General features: G+C 38.8%; 1 protein-coding gene across 2 annotated transcripts in view; it reads right to left on the bottom strand.

The window, feature by feature from the left end:
• Positions 1–280: 280 nt before the first annotated feature.
• The window catches only part of chka (choline kinase alpha), a 76,849-nt gene continuing 56,993 nt past the window's right edge, over positions 281–20,136 (bottom strand). Inside the window, exons 9-12 of one of the 2 annotated variants that reach the window (XM_061927902.2) lie at positions 13,563–13,671; positions 13,388–13,494; positions 13,224–13,305; positions 281–8,947 (exon numbers count right to left, since the gene is read on the bottom strand). In XM_061927902.2, the coding sequence (XP_061783886.1) occupies positions 8,888–8,947; positions 13,224–13,305; positions 13,388–13,494; positions 13,563–13,671 (358 nt within the window). In that variant the 3' untranslated portion in view covers positions 281–8,887. The remainder of the gene's footprint in view (positions 8,948–13,223; positions 13,306–13,387; positions 13,495–13,562; positions 13,672–20,136) is intronic. The other variant, XM_061927903.2, reaches the window with a different exon arrangement.

Below are 20,136 nucleotides of genomic sequence, written 5' to 3'. Positions count from 1 at the left end.
CCTGAGCTAAAAATGAGTTTGACACCCCTGCTCTAGTGTGTGTGTTCCTCTGGACAGAATGCAGTATTATCTGCAAATACTACAGTCACCTTTGCAGAATTCATGTCAAACATGTGTGGTCCCAGTGTTGAGCTCTGTGGTACGCCACTGTTTTCCACTCAGATAATCAGTGAAATCTTTCTATCACCATGAATTGATTAACGTGGACCCCGACTTAAACAAGTTGAAAAACTTATTGGGGTGTTACCATTTAGTGGTCAATTGTACGGAATATGTACTGTACTGTGCAATCTACTAATAAAAGTTTCAATCAATCAATATTAAAAAGTATTAATATAATACAGTATGCTCAATAGTTTGATTCTTCTGTCAATTGTTTTTTTTAAGAAAATAATGATGCAGTTGTATTGAGAAGCATACTTGCTACTTATGAACAAATACATATTTCAACACACAAAGCATTTTCCCGTTGTTCTGTTTATTTGTGCAAAGCAGAATTATTATACACCATGTTATGCAGCTTCATCAGTAAACATAGAAGTTATGTATTCATAGCTGAAGCTCAATATTTACTGTACCACATGCGAATCAGCAATTGTGTTAGTCAACTATTAGTCCGACTTTCTACTGGCGTGAAACAAAAATGAAAGAAAATGCACTGTTACAAAATCATAATTTAGAATAAGAGGAAAAACTTCAAACGTATGTCATTAAAATACGCATTTAACAGTTATGAACAGTTATGATGGATGGCTAACGTCGACTCGTCATTTTTTTTTTTTGGTCCAAACCAAAATGTTACAGGAGGAAGATGACGGTCGCGATACATTTTAATACATCTTCCTTTACTCAAGTGTGCAAAGCCACGTGAAAACCATTAAATGCCACCAAAAGTATAATAATAATAATAACTTGGATTTTTGATTAAAACTGTACGTAGTCCACTTTATTGAACTTGAGCATAGTTTGACATTTTTATTTTACTTTAATAAACATAAATGTGAAGAATATTAGGAGTGGGACATCCCCCCTCTACATGTACTGTTACATGACAATAACCCAACAACATTGTTTTTATACAACAAAAGAAAAAATCTGGGCTCAGAATGATTTTTTAAGATAAAGAGAATACAAAATCGTGATAAACGCTAAAAACACTGAAAAACAAGTTTAGTGGTAAAATATAAGAAGGGATACAAAAGACATGCAAAAGAAACCGACTCAAACAAATCCAAGTATCAAGTCCAGTTTTCTTTAGATGGAAAGTGCTCTACTGGACATTACAAAGCAGCATCGACTGTTGCACAAAATAACTTTGACTTCCTTCCATTGTGACACGACTCTTAGAAGAAAATATGAGGTAAAACTGGATCACATTTTAGGGTTTTTCTCACTGGTGAGCAAGGAATACTGATACATGTACAGTATATAAGCGACTAATACTGCATACTGCAGTACTGATACATGTATATAAGCAAATAATACTGTATACTGCAGTACTGATACATGTATATCTGCAAATAACACTGCATTCTGCAGTACTGATATACATATGAACACATCGGTCAGCGGTTAGGTCATTGCATAGTGCAACTTTCATCGCGTCAGGTCTCTAATCGCTCAATAAAATCTCGTAGGTAAACATTACGAACTAGTAAGCAAAGTTGATGCGAAATGATGCTAACGTATTTAGCATAATGCGAATCGCTCAATAAAATCTTGTAGGTAAACATTACAAAATACGAAGCAAAGTTGATGTGAAATGATGCTAACGTATTTAGCATAGTGCTAATCGCTCAATAAAATCTTGTCGGTAAACGTTGCAAAATATGAAGCAAAGTTGATAGGAAATGATGCTAACGTATTTAGCATAATGCTAATCGCTCGATAAAATCTCGTAGGTAAACATTACAAAATACGAAGCAAAGTTGATGCAAAATGATGCTAACGTATTTAGCATAATGCTACCTGATTTAGGACGATGTGAACCGATTTTTGAATTATGCTATCATTTAGCATGATGCAAACTGATTTGGCGTGATTCAAATTTATTTAGCCTGATGATTCTTATCAAGTTGATGCGAAATGACGCTAACGTATTTAGCATAATGCAACCTGATTTAGGACGATGCGAAACAATTTTCGAATGATGCTATCATTTAGCATGATGCAAACTGATTTAGCGTGATTTTCACTCATTTAGCCTGATACGTCTTATCAAGTTGATACGAAATGATGCTAACGTATTTAGCATAATGCTACCTGAGTTAGGACGATGCAAACCGATTTTCGAATTATGCTATCATTTAGCATGATGCAAACTGATTTAGCGTGATTTTTCACTCATTTAGCCTGATACTTCCTATCAAGTTGATGCGAAATGATGCTAACGTATTTAGCATAATGCTACCTGATTTAGGACGATGCGAACCGATTTTCGAATTATGCTATCATTTAGCATGATGCAAACTGATTTAGCATGATTCAAATTTATTTAGCCTGATGATTCTTATCAAGTTGATGCGAAATGACGCTAACGTATTTAGCATAATGCTACCTGATTTAGGACGATGCGAACCAATTTTCGAATGATGCTATCATTTAGCATGATGCAAACTGATTTAGCGTGATTTTCACTCATTTAGCCTGATACTTCTTATCAAGTTGATGCGAAATGATGCTAACGTATTTAGCATAATGCTACCTGATTTAGGACGATGCAAACCGATTTTTGAATGATGCTATCATTTAGCATGATGCAAACTGATTTAGCGTGATTTTCACTCATTTCGCCTGATACTTCTTATCAAGTTGATTCGAAATGATGCTAACGTATTTCGCATAATGCTATCTGATTTAGGATGATCCGAACCGATTTTCGAATGATGCTATCATGATTCTAACTCATTCAGCCTGATGCTTCTTACCAATTTAATATTATGCTCATTGATGTAACACAATCCTAAAATGATGCTAGCTGATGTTGAATGATGCTAACATGTTTAAGATTATGCTCACTGATTTCACATGCTGCTAACATATTCAGCACGATGCTAACACATTTAAAACAACGCTAACAGATTTAGCATGATGTAGATGTAGACTGGTTTAGCATTATGCTATCTCATTTAGCATGATACGGAGCACTGACTGACTTACTATGGTGCAAACTGACTTAGCATGCTTGAAGACATTTATTTAAAAAGCTTAAAGCAACCTTCAAAAGCCAATAAGTCTGAACATTTAGCTTGCGTCTGTCTTTAAAAAAAAAAGGATCTTCATTGCAAAAATATAATCAATAGTTCCCTGATGATCAATGGAGAGTTAAGTAAAGTTTCCATGCACACCACATTCACGTCTTGAGAAAATATAGTAAATATCGTCAAAATGATTAAAGTTGACAATTGTTTATTAAGTAGATTATTGACGTTTTTAAAAAGTTTGTATTTTTTTTATTGCAAATGTTGATCTGAAGTCAAAGTAAAAGGCGTCTGTGCCCTCTAAATGAGTCGTACACACACAGGAAGTAATGTTCTACAAGCCAGCCAATCACGGTCGCTAAGTTATGCGAAGAACATTTTTCCGAAGGCGTACTTTCTGTTGTGCAAGTTGGTTAGAAAAGGGAAGAAGAGAGGCGGTTTCCGCACAGGAAATAGAACCAAATGCTAGCTAGAGAGCAGCAACATGTGTCGAGCACGAAAAAGGCCTAAATGTTGTCAGGACTGATATTGTGTGCATGGAAACGTACTCGACGTATCGCCGCAATTTTGTTTCAGCTAGACTCACACAGTTGAAGTGTAAAGTAGACTTTTCTAAAAGGTGCATTTTCAAACTGCATTTACTCATCACAGAACATGTCAGAACGGTCAGTGTGAGCGACAAGGACATACAGCAGTTGTACAGTATAATGAACTTACTAAGTCCAATATTGCTACAGTAGATCCGAGCTTATTTGCAGGAATCCTTTTTCTGCTTTAAATTGTATTTTTTTAATGGCGACTTAGATAAAAAGTGGTTTGGTGGCACAATCAGCAGAGAAACTCTACATTTTCGCTTCAGCAAGACATGATGCCGGTCCAGCCTCTGTGTCTGTTTTGCGCGGGGCTCGAACCTGGGTCCCCCGAAATAGGGGTGTGCGCTAGGCACTGAGCTAAAAGAATGAGCTGTCAACTCGGTGTCCACAAAAGCTCTTTAGGCATGGGGTAGTGAGGTTTACTGACGTTCAGTTGGCACAGCCTCCGTTACAGTTGTGTGACTGCATTTATTGTTGCAGTACTACACTGTGTGAATGTGTGAAACACATACCTTAAAGGGGACTGCACTTTTTTGTGGGAATTTTGCCTATCGTTCACAATCATTATGAGAGACAAGAACAGGGGCCGTATTTATCAAGCGTCTTAAAATTACTCCTAAGAAGTCTGCTAAGAGTTGACTTATGAGTAAAGAAATTATTCGCTGAAAGTTAGTTATCAAGCGTCTTACTCACACTTTCAGCAAAGTGTAGGACTGAATCTTAAGTGTCACACTCAGAGCTGAATTACGACATTACTATGTGCCGTAAATGGAATTATAGGTGACGTCATTTCTGTGTCCATAGAAATGATCAATCACGGAAGGGAATCCCTTGTCTAAGAATAAAGAAATATCTTAGAAATATTTAAGTGGACAATGGGAGTGTATATTTTGACAATAAACTACAAAATAATACAAAACAAAGAAACAATATCGGCAATGAATAAAAAATAAATGTTTCCTTTTCTTTCCAATTCATTTTCCCAGTGGCGAAATATCGAAGCATTGTGATGACCTTTAGTTCTGCTGCGTGATGTTGCTGATGAGATGACGCCCCTTATTAAATCTGTGACAAAAATAATACCTGCTCTGTCTAAACGATACCGTTTGATCAGCTGCTCGTCATCAAACAAAGCCAGGACATCCTTCCGCTCCCTGAACGTTCGCCTCAGTGCCATACCCCGCTGGCAACTCCTAACCACTTAGGACACCTCTGAAGGTCTCTTAAATATCGTGGAGAGTAGGAGTGATTCTGAGACTTAAGAAAGTTGATAAATAGCTTTTAATCTTAAAGGGGAACATTATCACCAGACCTATGTAAGCGTCAATATATACCTTGATGTTGCAGAAAAAAGACCATATATTTTTTTAACCGATTTCCGAACTCTAAATGGGTGAATTTTGGCGATTTTTAAACACCTTTCTATTATTCGCTCTCGGAGCGATGACGTTGTGACGTCACATCGGGAAGCAATCCGCCATTTTCTCACTTTCGTCTGTGTGTTGTCGGAGGGTGTAACAACACGAACAGGGACGGATTCAAGTTGCACTAGTGGCCCAAAGATGCGAAAGTGGCAAGAAATTGGACGACATTTGTTCAAAATACGAGGCTGTGGGGAAAGCCGACGAAATGGTCAGTCGTTTGTTCCGCACACTTTACCGACGAAAGCTATGCTACGACAGAGATGGCAAGAATGTGTGGATATCCTGCGACACTCAAAGCAGATGCATTTCCAACGATAAAGACCCTAGCTTCCCTGGCCTGCTGACATTAACTCCAAAACTGGACAGATCAGCTTTCAGGAAAAGAGAGCGGATGAGGGTATGTCTACAGAATATATTAATTGATGAAAACTTTATTCATTACTCGCAGTTTTACGTAAATTATTATACATAAACTGTGTTTACCAATAATTTAGCTTAAAAACATTTATTTTTTTCAATCATTCGAGTAGTCTTGTGTAATGCAGTATTTTGTGTCTATTTAGGTATGGTTAACCTGAGTGCTGAAATTGTGGAAAAATATATGTTCTTAGCACGCCTGAAATGGGCTGTCTGCACTCTCAAAGTGCATGTTGTTGCAAAATGTATTTCATATGCTGTAAACCTAGTTCATAGTTGTTAGTTTCCTTTAATGCCAAACAAACACATACCAAACGTTGGTTAGAAGGCGATCGCCGAATTCGTCCTCGCTTTCTCCCGTGTCGCTGGCTGTCGTGTCGTTTTCGTCGGTTTCGCTTGCATACGGTTCAAACCGATATGGCTCAATAGCTTCAGTTTCTTCTTCAATTTCGTTTTCGCTACCTGCCTCCACACTACAACCATCCGTTTCAATACATGCGTAATCTGTTGAATTGTTTAAGCCGCTGAAATCCGAGTCTGAATCCGAGCTAATGTCGCTATACCTTGCTGTTCTATGCGCCATGTTTGTTTGTATTGGCATCACTGTGTGACGTCACAGGGAAATGGACGGGTGTATATAACGATGGTTAAAATCAGGCACTTTGAAGCTTTTTTTAGGGATATTGCGTGATGGGTAAAATTTTGAAAAAAACTTCGAAAAATAAAATAAGCCACTGGGAACTGATTTTTAATGGTTTTAACCCTTCTGAAATTGTGATAATGTTCCCCTTTAAGTTTGAGAGTAGGACTAAATTTCGCAAATTCTCAGGACTTAAGTGTAAAATGGCACTCTAAGACGCTTGATAAATACGGCCCCAGAACACCAGTCTTTTTTTAAAGGGTTTTAAAGATGATTAAAAAATAGGCTTGAAAGATGCAGCTAATGGGAGTCACTATTGTAGCCTTCAAAACCCTGCATCAAGGTTTATATACACACTGCAAGTGTAGTAACATTAGACATGTTCTTAACAATATGTAACACGATCAATATTTACCGTATTGGTCATTTTATTCAACTGAGTTCCTTCCGGCAACAAACGCTTGTGTTTTCTAATCATGGCAGACTTGGTAACAGACAACGAAGATGACTATTTTTGGACAAATGAGGATTCACAACCATATCTTTTTGAACCTGAGTATACAGAGGACGAACTGTTGCTTATAGAAGCGAGCATGAAGGAAGGGTGAAATGTTGAAGCAGACAGAAGCCTAGAACTTGGACGTGCTTAGCCAAAAAAAAACGTAAAAAACATCCCTGGTCAGCTGGACCAAACGAACAACTGTCCATCGAGTGATTCAAAATTGATCATGATACATGCTGAAGGTCATGCGTGTTATTACAACTGCATAGACTTTCGAGCTATCTGTGTACAAACAAAACATGAAATGTGGGCTAATACTTTACAGATACTGTTGGATTGTTAATGTTTTTCAGTCAGTACAGATTGCATTACAGACTCAAAAGCAATTCAGGTGCTAACGTGGAAGCTGGCTTATCTCTTGCCGTAGCAAGCTTGCTGAAACAGGCCGATGTGTTACTACGTTGGAAAAAAAGAGTTCCTCCTTGTTCGCTCTCTACGTTTTGCAAATGATATCGACCTCATGGCAGGCTGAAACTCCAAACTGCAGGACCTTACAAACAAATTATGCACAGCAGCTGGTGCCTGTGAAATGGAGGTCAGCACAGCCAAATCAAAGGAACTGGTGAACACCTCAAAGAACTCAAGGGCCAACATAATGATGGATGGAAAACAACTGGAGGAAGTGTCCAGATTTAAAATACCTGGGAGCAACACTGGCCAAAGATGCCACATGTGATGCGGAAATCCGCATTCGGATCGCCACCAGCAGCAATGACCAAACTAAGCAAAATATGGAAAAGCAACATTAAGACAAAGTTCAAACTTTGCAAATCCCTAATAACATCAATATTACTTTATGGATGCGAGACCTGGACACTCCTGGTAGGATCAGAACGGAAAATACAAGCCTTTGAAAACAAACGCCTCAGAAGAATACTCAAGATAACATACCACGAACACAAAACCAATGAAAGGTGAAGTCGAAAGACCCGTTCGTCACCAAGAACCCCTGCTCGCAACAGTCAAAAGAAGGAAATTAGCTTGATTTGGCCACACACCCCATCATGCAGGGCACACTAGAGGATGGAAGGAAGCGAGGAAGACCACGGTAATCCTGGACAGACAACATCAAGACATGGACGGACTTGTCGACCGCAGAGCTATTGACGGCCACTAAGGACCGTGGGAACTGGCACGGACTGGCTGCTTCTTCATCGCAGTTATCCCCCCCAACGACTTGACAGTCATGGGGAAGAGTGAGTGAGTGTTGTTGGCTCTTACAATAACAATGTTGCTACGGCATAGTTATTACACAGGTAATGGTTTTTGGATGCTTTTTTGAAGTAATTTAGAGGTAGAATTGATTACTCCCATTAGCTGCATTGCTAGCCACCTAGAACGAGCCGATTATGACAAAGTAGAATGCAAAAAAAAAAAAAAAAAAAAAAGTTGTCTTCTTGTCTCCAATAATGATTGTGAACGATAGGCAAAAATCCAAATCCATGATTTTGCGGTTTTCACCATCTATGGGGGTTCTTGTAAACGTGACTTTGTGACTAGCGGGGTTCTACTGTCCGTGAAAGGTTGACTTTGTTCATTTGGGTTGGGTTATGTGACCCAGAAAACATGAAATATACGCTCATTTCGACAAAATGCAACAAAATCCCTTCTCTGGCGTGAATACCAAATGTTAACTAAAAGAGCGTGAATAATAATAGCACACATAATAGGTATAACAAGCCCACTAACCCGGAGGTGCGATAGTACCACTGAGGTCTATATATAATATACATAGTTGGGGTTACCCACAAAATGATCAATACATTGATGCAATGTTAACGCTTCCAGTCTCGCCCCAACTGAAATCCACCCCTCGACCTGCCTGACACGGCCTACTGTATGTTAGATTAGAATCAAGCAATGCAGAAGCGCAGACTAGCGTGGCGTCGACTACGTTGGGCTGTATCACGTTTGTACAGTAGCACGCGGATTAGTGATTGACTTCTAGCATCGCCACCAGCCACAGCCAGCAAACACGCTCAACGCAGAGCGCCATAAAGCAATAATCTTTTCATCCGCTAGAAAGACCGCCGTGCTCGTCATCTTCCTCACTAGACAGCCCACATCTTCTTCTGCTGGAAGTAGGCGTCGAACCTGGCCAGGGCGTACTCCTGTGACACACGGCAAACATTCAGTTTAGAAAACACAATCATTTTTATGTATTTCATGTAGCGATTTGAACATTTCATGTCACGTTTATCATTATTATCATGGTATTGTTAAATGTCCTCAAAAAGTACAAAACCCAAAACCTGTGAAGTTGGCACCTTGTGTAAATCGTAAATAAAAAGAGAATACAATGATTTGCAAATCCTTTTCAACCTATATTCAATTGAATAGACTGCAAAGACAAGATACTTAACGTTCAAACTGGAAAACGTTGTTATTTTTTGCAACTATTAGCTCATTTGGAATTTGATGCCTGCAACATGTTTCAAAAAAGCTGGCACAAGTGTCAAAAAAGACTGAGAAAGTTGAGGAATGCTCATCAAACACTTATTTGGAACATCCCACCGGTGAACAGGCTAATTGGGAACAGGTGGGTGCCATGATTGGGTATAAAAGCAGCTTCCATGAAATGCTTAGTCAGTCATTCACAAACAAGGATGGGGCGAGTGTCACCATTTTGTGAACAAATGCGTGAGCAAATTGTTGAACAGTTTAAGAACAAACATTTTCAACGCGCTATTGCAAGGAATTTAGGGATTTCACCATCTACGGTCCGTAATACTTTCAAAAGGTTCAGAGAATCTGGAGAAATCACTGCAAGGCCGCAAACCAACATTGAATGCCCGTGACCTTCGATCTCTCAGGCGGTACTGCATCAAAAAGCGACATCAGTATGTAAAGGATATCACCACATGGGCTCAGGAACACTTCATAAAACCACTGTTAGAAACTACAGTTTGTCGCTACATCTATAAGTGCAAGTTAAAACTCTAGTATGCAAAGCGAAAGCCATTTATCAACAACACCCAGAAACGCTGCCGGCTTTGCTCATCTAAATAGGACTGATGAAAAGTGTTCTGTGGTTGGACGAGTCCACATTTCAAATTGTTTTGGGAAACTGTGGACGTCGTGTCCTCCGGAACAAAGCGGAAAAGAACCATCCGGATTGATATAGACGCAAAGTTCAAAAGCCAGCATCTGTGATGGTATGGGGGTGTATTAGTGCCCAAGGCATGGATAACTTACACATCTGTGAAGGCACCATTAATGCTGAAAGGTACATACAGGTTTTGGAGCAACAAATGTTGCCATCCAAGCAACGTTATCATGGACGCCCCAGCTTATTTCAGCAATTAAATGCCAAACCACGTGTTACAACAGCGTGGCTTCATAGTAAAAGAGTGCGAGTACTAAACTGGCCTGCCTGTAGTCCAGACCTGTCTCCCATTGAAAATGTGTGGCGCATTATGAAGCCTAAACGGAGACCCCTGTTGAACAACTTAAGCTGTACATCAAGCAAGAATGGGAAATAATTCCACCTGGAAAGCTTCAAAAATTGGTCTCCTCAGTTCCTGAGTGTTGTTAAAAGGAAAGGCCATGTTACACAGTGGTAAAAATGCCCCTATGCAACTTTTTTGCTATGCGTTGTTGCCATTAAATTCTAAGTTAATGATTATTTGCAAAAAAATGTTTAAAGTTTCTCAGTTCGAACATTAAGTATCTTATCTTTGCAGTCTATTCAATTTAATATAAGTTGAAAGGGGCACATTCAATATACAAACATACACATACACATACTGTACATATACATTCACTGTACAAACACATATACACTTTCTGTACATATACATTCATTGTACAAACACATATACACATTCTGTACATATACAAGTACATATGCATACTTACACTCATGCACATAATCACGTTTCATCAAACATATATTAACGTTGTTGCCCTAGGGTACACTGGGTGTAACACATGGCACACTGACAAAGCTTAACCTATTGTGACTATAACAATCTACAAGGTTAATGTAGGTTGCTTCTCTTTCTCCCCCTCCATTTTTCTGCATTCTTTCGTATCTCAAGTTATCATTACGTATATGTATTGTTGCATTTAAACAACTGTATTGTTGATAATAAAGGTAAATTATTGGTATTGTTCATTATCAATAGCGCTATTTCTATTGGTATTTGTATTGATCCATTTGTAGTGTAATAATGCTCATTGTCATTTCTGTATTATTTTTTATTTTTCGCTAACCGCTTATTTGCTATTACTTTTACCATCATATTTGTACATGTCATATTTGCTGATGTTGCTCTATTGTTGTTGTTTGCTGTTGTTGTTTTTGTCTCTCTGTCTAATCCCCCTCTTGTCCCCACAATTTCCCCCTCTGTCTTCTTTTTTTTTCTCTTTCTATCCCCTCCTGCTCCGGCCCGGCTGCACTAAATGATAATATAAATACATTTAATAAAGTCAAATACAAATAAGGCAACAAGAGAAGTATTCTACACTTCTCTTTTGTAAAGTAAATCTGAACAGCCGACATGGGCATCTACATCAACTATATGATTTGCCTGAGAAGCTGGACAGGACACAAAAAAAATAAAAAATAAAATAATAATAATAATAAGTTGAAAGGGATTTGCAAATCATTGTACTCTGTTTTTATTTACGAATTACACAACGTGCCAACTTCACTGGTTTTGGATTTTGTAATCGTCCCCAGTTATCCTACAGGTTGGTAGGCCTTCAAACTCAGTCAGAAGAGTATGGATTTTAATTCTGTCTAATCTCACCAAATAAATGCACTGTATGTAGAATCCTAGATAAATTTAAACATCCCTAAACACCCAAGATGTGACATTTCAAAGTGTATTTAAAATTTGGGCAGACACATCAACATGGCGACCTGACCTGTTCTTAACAAATATTGACCGAAACCACAATGTTTATTTCTAATCATCATGGTCAGGGTTTGTTTGTTGAGGAAATGCAAGTTAATAAGTTATACTGTGTGGAACAATTCCCCTTGTGGATCAACAAAGTTAGTCTAAGTTGCATTAAAGTACATCATATGTTACACAATTCAACATATACGAAAAGGAGTAGGAAGAAGCTGAGCTTATTCCATTCTCTTCATATGGAATAACTACTGATTACTCATTCACTCCAAGTGTTGAAAGAAAGAACTGGAAAAAAAGAGTAGAGACAGTTCTCGTGTCACCACAGTTTTTGTTACAACAGTTTGTATCAACGCAGTTTGTGTTACTACAGTTTGCGTCACCACAGTTCGTCTGGTGACAGTTCGTGTTACAACAGTGACTGTCACCACAGTCCATGTGACCAAAATGTATGTAACAACAATTCTTGTTACGACAGTTTGTGTCACCACAGTTCGTGTCGCGACAGTTTGTGCTGTTAGCAACAGTTTAGTGGCTGCTTAGAGGGCGCTGCAATCCCGCCCTCTTCCTGGTCTGAACATGTAAGCTACGCCCTTTTAATACACACGCATATGCAACGATTAAAAAAAAAAAAAAAAGGGTAATTATTCAAATGTTTACATTTTCCAACCAACTAAAATCATTCCAAAATTAAGAACAATCCACTTATTCAGAAAATCCATTTAATCGATTTGGTCCCCAAAAATTGTTTTCCCGGATTTCTTACCGTTCCGTAACAGTTATTGTCAAATAAAAAGTGATACTACTTCGACATTCATCAGTTCCGAAGTCAATATGTTTTTTGCTTATGTTAGGAAATTGCTAGCATGCTAGCATTTTAACATGCTAACACGAGCATAATAACTTTATTTGCTATTTTGGCAGGTTACCTTACCAAAGTCCTAAGGGTGGGTCAAATGCCGAGGGTAATTTCACTACACCTAATGTGTGTGAGACTATCAGTGGTACTTTAACTTGAACTTTATATTTTGGTTTTGGGACACGTTAACTGTTACCATGCTAACTTTAGCATGCCAGTTTATTTTTGGCAAGTTTTGCAGGTATACACATGAGTCATATATTTTGGTACTTCACACATTCTTATCGTTAGCATGCTAAAATTCGCATGAGGCGTAATATATTTTGGAACATCACGCATGTTTACTGTAACGCTAACATTAGCATGCTAGTTTTCGCTGCTAATTTTAAAGGCATACAGTATTAATTTAAAAAATGTTGTACTTTAAATATATTTGACGGTAGCATGATGCTGGCTTTTGTAGCTCATTTCGCAAGTTATGCACCTAAGAGTCACCCCCAATGCTGTCAGGCTAGCGCGCCAATCGTTAACATTCCAGTTTTGGCTTTTCAGCGTTCACACCCAATTTTTTTGTAATGAAGATACAAGTTTAAGATGTCATTAGAACAGAACTGTCACGTACACAAGTGGAATTAGGGTATATTTGAAAGTTGCACAGTTAGCACTTACCAGATATCCGAACTTGATGGTGGAGAGGCGGGCCTGAATGATAGACCACAGGCCCCAAAAGAAATGGGATGCGAGAGAGAACCTATGATCCAAACCAAAACACACAAAGATGTGTTGTTGATCTTTTAAATGCATTGCCTTACAGCAAATCTGGCTTTGCTTACCTGTTGACCTCCACGTATAGTTCTTCCTTCATCTTCATTTGGTCGGCTTGACTCAGGTTGTCATAGTCTCCATCAGACGCACGCAGGTAGTTTTCAATAAAGTGGAGCTGTGCAGACATGCAAATGTTCAATTTTTTGGAAGACAAAAAACTTTTGTCGTCAGCACTTTACACACCTGTTGAGCCTTGGAAGGATATGCCTGGACATTGACTTTGAAAAACGGAAAGTGGTCACAGTTGTAGTCATACATCCATTCACAGAAATGGTTGCCAAGATCAAATCCTCTGTGAAAGATGAAAACAAACATTTTGATAAGATGAATGATACAGTAAAGCCATCAAATATGTCTGATGCTGATAATTCCAATACCCTCTGGAAAACAGGTTGTTCAAAGTGCCCTTGATTTTTTGCATATTGTAAAAATAAACTCAGTATCAATGAAGTATGTTAGATATTACACTAATTAGCTCGGGTTATGTTCACACTGCAGGACAATTCTGATTGTTTATGCCCATATATGACATGAATCTGATTATGTTTCTGTCAATGTGAACAGTACAGTTGGAATTTATGAGTTCATAGTACCCCACAAGTTCGGAATGCTCACTTAAAAAGTTAGAGAGTTGGTTTTCAAAGATGGTTGACCTGAATGTAAACAATCATAGAACATTTGTTATTTGAAGTTCTGACTAGCTTTTGTCACACTAATCAGCCATTTATGTTCTATTGTGTTGTTGGATGTATAAATATGGTAATATTTCTCACCCTAACCCACCTACAGCACAGCAATCTTGCCTGATTTGTATTGGTTACTATAGCTATTTTATTATGTTATTGGATTTATCAATATGGTAACATAATTCCTCAAACTTGCCCAACATATATTATGCACCCTCCAAAAACTATACATGTCGAAAGGAGGCAATAATAATGTTAATAGACACATTCAGGATATGCCACATCTCAGTAAGACTGATGCTGGCATATTCAAAATGACCAAACTATACGTGAACAAGGGCTATGAATTTTAACAAGTTAACACATGTGATTAATCACAAGAAATTTTGTATTAATCATGTATAAAGGGAAATTCATCTTGCAGTTTATTTAGAGCACACATGCTCCTCTATCAAACGGTAGATGGTTACCTGAAAGGCAGTGAGTTATGTGCAAAGTAGGGCTGCAACAACTAATCGATTAAATCGATTAAAATCGATTATAAAAATAGTTGGCGATTAATTTAGTCATCGATTTGTTGGATCTATGCTATGCGCAGAGGCAATTTTTTTTTCTTTTAAATAATATTTATTTATTTAATTATTTTTTGAATAAACCTTTATCTATAAACTGCAACATGTACAAACAGCTGAGAAACAATAATCAAAATAAGTATGGTGCCAGTGTGCTGGTTTTTTTCCAATAAAATACTGGACAGGATAGAAATGTAGTTTGTCTCTTTTATCCGATTATTAATCGATTAATCGAAGTAATAATCGACAGATTAATCGATTATCAAATTAATCGTTAGTTGCAGCCCTAGTGCAAAGATGAGTGAGGAAACCCTGTGACAAATGTCACTTTAAATGAACGCCGGCGGGATTTTAGATAAAACGAAGGTAATTTGTATATATTGCAGTAGGCCTTAACTAATATTTCCAAATGACTCTAAGTGTACTGAATTACTGTTACTATTAAAGACAGTAGAGAAGGAGCAAGACTGCTTACTCTATCACTACTTTTGTTGTCCACATAGGTGAGCTTGCCTGAAACTAGTTTCTTTCTTCATGTGACCATTTTAGTCATGTAATATTCAACATTTTAAACAAAAAAGGGCTACATTTCAGCTAAAACTATAACACATAGTAAGGTTAGTGTGAAATGTATTCATGGAGTGCAGGTCTTGTTGTGAATGTAGTTTTTGAGATTATCTGTAATAATAATTAATAAAAGTGCTTTCAAGACAACTCAAAGACGGTTGTCCGCTATACTTTATATTTTAGTCGACAAGATTTACTGTAATTTTAGTCGACTAAAATTTTAAGGAATTTCGTTGACTAAAACTGGACTAAAACTAAATTAATTTAGATGACTAAAACTGAAATAGATTTTTATCAAAAGACTATAACAAACTAAATTAAACACAGCTGTCAAAATGAACACGGAATGCATGCTACATGCTCAATACTGCATCATGTCTAAGGTCTTCTCATGCACGTTCATGTTTTGATGCACTTTCCTCCACTGGAAGAGGACATAAGATCTTGTTTTTCATCTTTTTTGCAGGGCGCCCTGCACCGACGCCTTGTGGTTCCTACATTGAAATAATAAACACAGCTGTGGTTCCAGCTGCCAGGAAGTGTTAGTATTGATACTTGGATATCAGATACACACAGTCAACGTGTGCGCACCTGAGTTTAAAGGCCTACTGAAACCCACTACTACCGACCACACAGTCTGATAGTTTATATATGAATGATGAAATCTTAACATTGCAACACATGCCAATACGGCCGGGTTAGCTTACTTAAGTGCAATTTTAAATTTCGCGCAAAATATCCTGCTGAAAACGTCTCGGTATGATGACGCCGGCACGTGACGTCCCTCCTGGTTTTGGAGTAGAAATATTTGGGGTTTTGGCACCAGCCGCTAGACTAGATCTGACCAATGTAAGTCTATGAGCACAAACTGATGAAGCCTGCTCGTATGAGAGGCGAAACGTCTTCTAAGACAAACCAAACAGTCCAGTTGCGATTGATTGAATGACCTGAAATGACAATGACCTGGATGAATGAGAACATATCATCATTATATTGATTTATAACCTATTGATTATTGCTTTCAGAGATGTATTCATTTGGCTCTTAGAGAGACTTCTTCCAGCGGGCACTGTCACATGACTCTGTTTCACCAGTTCAACTTAAGCACTGGTGACGTTTGACTCCATTTCACTAATCAAATGGAGTCTGGCAGTCACATGACCACGCTCAAACCACACACTATAAAAAGTAACAGCGTCAGACGAGGCAGCATAATTGTTCAATAATTACTTACAAACTATGAACAATAACATTTACATCATGCACTGTCATATGTGTCAGTAGAAATGTTCACATTTTAGCTTTCAAGAATTCCACTTTAATCTAGAAAAAACATGTTGCGGTAAGTTATACATGTTTTTTAACATCTCAATCATCAATCAATCAATGTTTATTTATATAGCCCTAAATCACAAGTGTCTCAAAGGGCTGTACAAGCCACAACGACATCCTCGGTACCGAGCCCACATAAGGGCAAGGAAAAACTCACCCCAGTGGGACGTCGATGTGAATGACTATGAGAAACCTTGGAGAGGACCGCATATGTGGGTAACCTCCCCCACCCCTCTAGGGGACACATCTAACATCAGCCCTGTTATAACGTCACAAGTGAAAGTAAAACATGAATCTTTTGTGGTACATGCTGTAGTAGTGTCTCTCTCTTGACGCACGCGCACACACACGCACACACAATTTACGGTTGTAGTGAATTGATTAACGTGGACCCCGACTTAAACAAGTTGAAAAACGTATTCGGGTGTTACCATTTAGTGGTCAATAGTACGGAATATGTACTGTACTGTGCAATCTACTAATAAAAGTTTCAATCAATCAATCAATCAGTCAAAGTGTAAATATCCTATTAAAAATTGCTATCAAATAAATCAGGAGTTACTCACAAGTTATTCAATACATGAGTATTTTTTTTTTTACTGAATACTTACTTTTATTTGGATGACTACATTTTACTTTTACTTAATCTGTATTATTCTAAATGAACGCTACCATTGGGTACAATTTTTGGCTACTCTACCAACCTTTTGTATACCACGTGAACTTATTCGACAGGAGACATTTTTTGCAATTATATTATTTATGATATCTTTTTTAAATTATTTCATCAACACATTATTATTTTATTACATTAACAGTTTAGGGCTAAGCAATCCTGGCTAACACGTAGAGGAAGTTTTGCTGTATGACTGTGTGTATATATTGTACATTAAAATACTGTATGTATGTAGCATGGCCTTTTAAGGGGCCTCTATGCGGGTGTAAGGCAAGGCAGTGTGGGAGAAAAGGAAAGCTTTGTGTGGGATAAAGAGCAGTTTGAGATAGTGTGCCGTTCCCAACAATATTGTTTTTGTCCACTCAAGGACAAGACGGTTGCCTCCTCCTTATTATGCAAGCACGCAGCACAGATCTTTATATTTGAAAAGTCTGTTTGGTCTCGCTGCGTCGCCAAATCTGTGCTTACATAACAAGTGTGGCGTTTGAGTTACGATCGCTGGGAGGATGTATCGATTTTATCCAGGCTAGCAGCCAGCTGCTGTTCCTTCTCCTTTGCCTTATCAATCTACATTCTTGCTGCTGGAGAGTCGAGGTTATATCTGTGTGTTTAATGTTGCACTGTCCGGTTAGCGCCCGTGAGGACACAAGCTGGCGGGTGAGCTTGAGGCGGCGTGGCTCAGTTGGTCGAGCGGCCGTACCAGCAACTTGAGGGTTTCAGGTTCGATACCCACTTCCGCCATCCTAATCACTGCCGTTGTGTCCTTGGGCAAGACACTTTACCCACCTGCTCCCAGTTCCACCCACACTGGTTTAAATGTAGCTTTGAGTCTCTAGAGAAAAGCGCTATATAAATACAATTCACTTCACAGCTTGAGGAACGCTTACTTTGTGGATCATTTCCAGCCTTTTTAATTATCTTTATTGGGAAAGGCAGCAACTTCATCAACTACTTGTATTCATAACCTCTTAAAGGCCTACTGAAACCCACTACTACCGACCACGCAGTCTGATAGTTTATATATCAATGATGAAATCTTAACATTGCAACACATGCCAATACGGCCGGGTTAGCTTACTGAAGTGCAATTTTAAATTTTGCGCGAAATATCCTGCTGAAAACGTCTCAGTATGATGACGTCAGCGCGTGACGTCACGGATTGTGGAAGACATTTTGGGACAGCATGGTGGCCAGCTATTAAGTCGTCTGTTTTCATCGCAAAATTCCACAGTATTCTGGACATTTGTGTTGGTGAATCTTTTGCAATTTGTTCAATGAACAATGGAGACAGCAAAGAAGAAAGCTGTAGGTGGGAAGCGGTGTATTGCGGGCGGCTGCAGCAACACAAACACGGCCGGTGTTTCATTGTTTACATTCCCGAAAGATGACAGTCAAGCTTTACCATTGGCCTGTGGAGAACTGGGACAACAGAGACTCTTACCAGGAGGACTTTGAGTTGGATACGCAGACACGGTACTGTGAGTACACATGCAGCTGCGGCTTCCAAACATTTGATCGCTTGCCCGTACGTGCGTGCCGCTATGTGCATGTCACGTACGTAACTTTGGGGACTTTGGGGAAATATATGTGCTGTATGAACTTTGGGGAGGTGAACGGTACTTTGGGCTGTGGGATTGAGTGTGTTGTGCAGGTGTTTGAGTTGTATTGGCGGGTTATATGGACGGGAGGGGGGAAGGTGTTTGTTATGCGGGATTAATTTGTGGCATATTAAATTATAAGCCTGGTTGTGTTGTGGCTAATATAGTATAAATATGTATTGTGTTTATTTACTGGTTTAGTCATTCCCAGCTGAATATCAGGTCCCACCCGCCTCTCACAGCATCTACCCTATCTGAATCGCTCCCACTGCCCTCTAGTCCTTCACTCTCACTTTCCTCATCCACAAATCTTTCATCCTCGCTCAATTTAATGGGGAAATCGTCGCTTTCTCGGTCCGAATCGCTCTCGCTGCTGGTTGCCATGATTGTAAACAATGTGCAGATGTGAGGAGCTCCACAACCTGTGACGTCACACTACTCGTCTGCTACTTCCGGTACAGGGCAAGGCTTTTTTATCAGCGACCAAAAGTTGCGAACTTTATTGTCAATGTTCTCTACTAAATCCTTTCAGCAAAAATATGGCAATATCGCGAAATGATCAAGTATGACACATAGAATGGACCTGCTATCCCCGTTTGAATAAGAAAATCGCATTTCAGTAGGCCTTTAATGACACACACACACCAATTATGTGGGTTTGATTTTTGATTAATTTGAGCATTTGGATTTGGTTTGCATTGTGCATTGTGTCATTTATGTTAATAAACTGCTATCTTATTACAGTCATTCAATGCGCGAAAAGGGGGCCCAGGACCGATTCTTGTAATGGTGCCAAAAGAGGAGACGTGCGAATCTGTGAGCTTACACTAGTCGAGTGTTAGTGTTTGCAGGTCTAATGTAGTGACTTTTTTAATCCAGTAAATAACACCATTATGAAGCACCAACAAAGAATCAGTGCAGTTATTTGTTTATATGTTTACCCATAATTACTACTTGGTGAGGAAGGACCTTCTGGTAGCTCCCTCTTTGTTAACTGCACTACATGTAGGTGTAAATTATATATTAAATTGGGGGACGGAATGGCGCAGTTTGGAGAGTGGCCGTGCCAGCAACCTGAGGGTTCCTGGTTCAATCCCCACCTTCTACCAATTCATCACATTTGTTGTGTCCTTGAGCAAGACACTTCACCCTTGCTCCTGATGGGTCGTGGTTAGCGCCTTGCATGGCAGCTCCCGCCATCAGTGTGTGAATGTGTGTGTGAATGGGTGAATGTGGAAATAGTGTCAATGCGCTTTGAGTACCTTGAAGGTAGAAAAGCGCTATACAAGTATAACCCACAAATTGTTTTCACGCAGTGATGCATTT

The sequence above is a fragment of the Nerophis lumbriciformis genome, linkage group LG35 (assembly GCF_033978685.3).
Source record: "Nerophis lumbriciformis linkage group LG35, RoL_Nlum_v2.1, whole genome shotgun sequence".
Taxonomy (NCBI): domain Eukaryota; kingdom Metazoa; phylum Chordata; class Actinopteri; order Syngnathiformes; family Syngnathidae; genus Nerophis; species Nerophis lumbriciformis.
The sequence above is the reverse complement of the archived record's forward strand: the minus strand, read 5'-3'. Positions and strand labels throughout refer to the sequence as shown.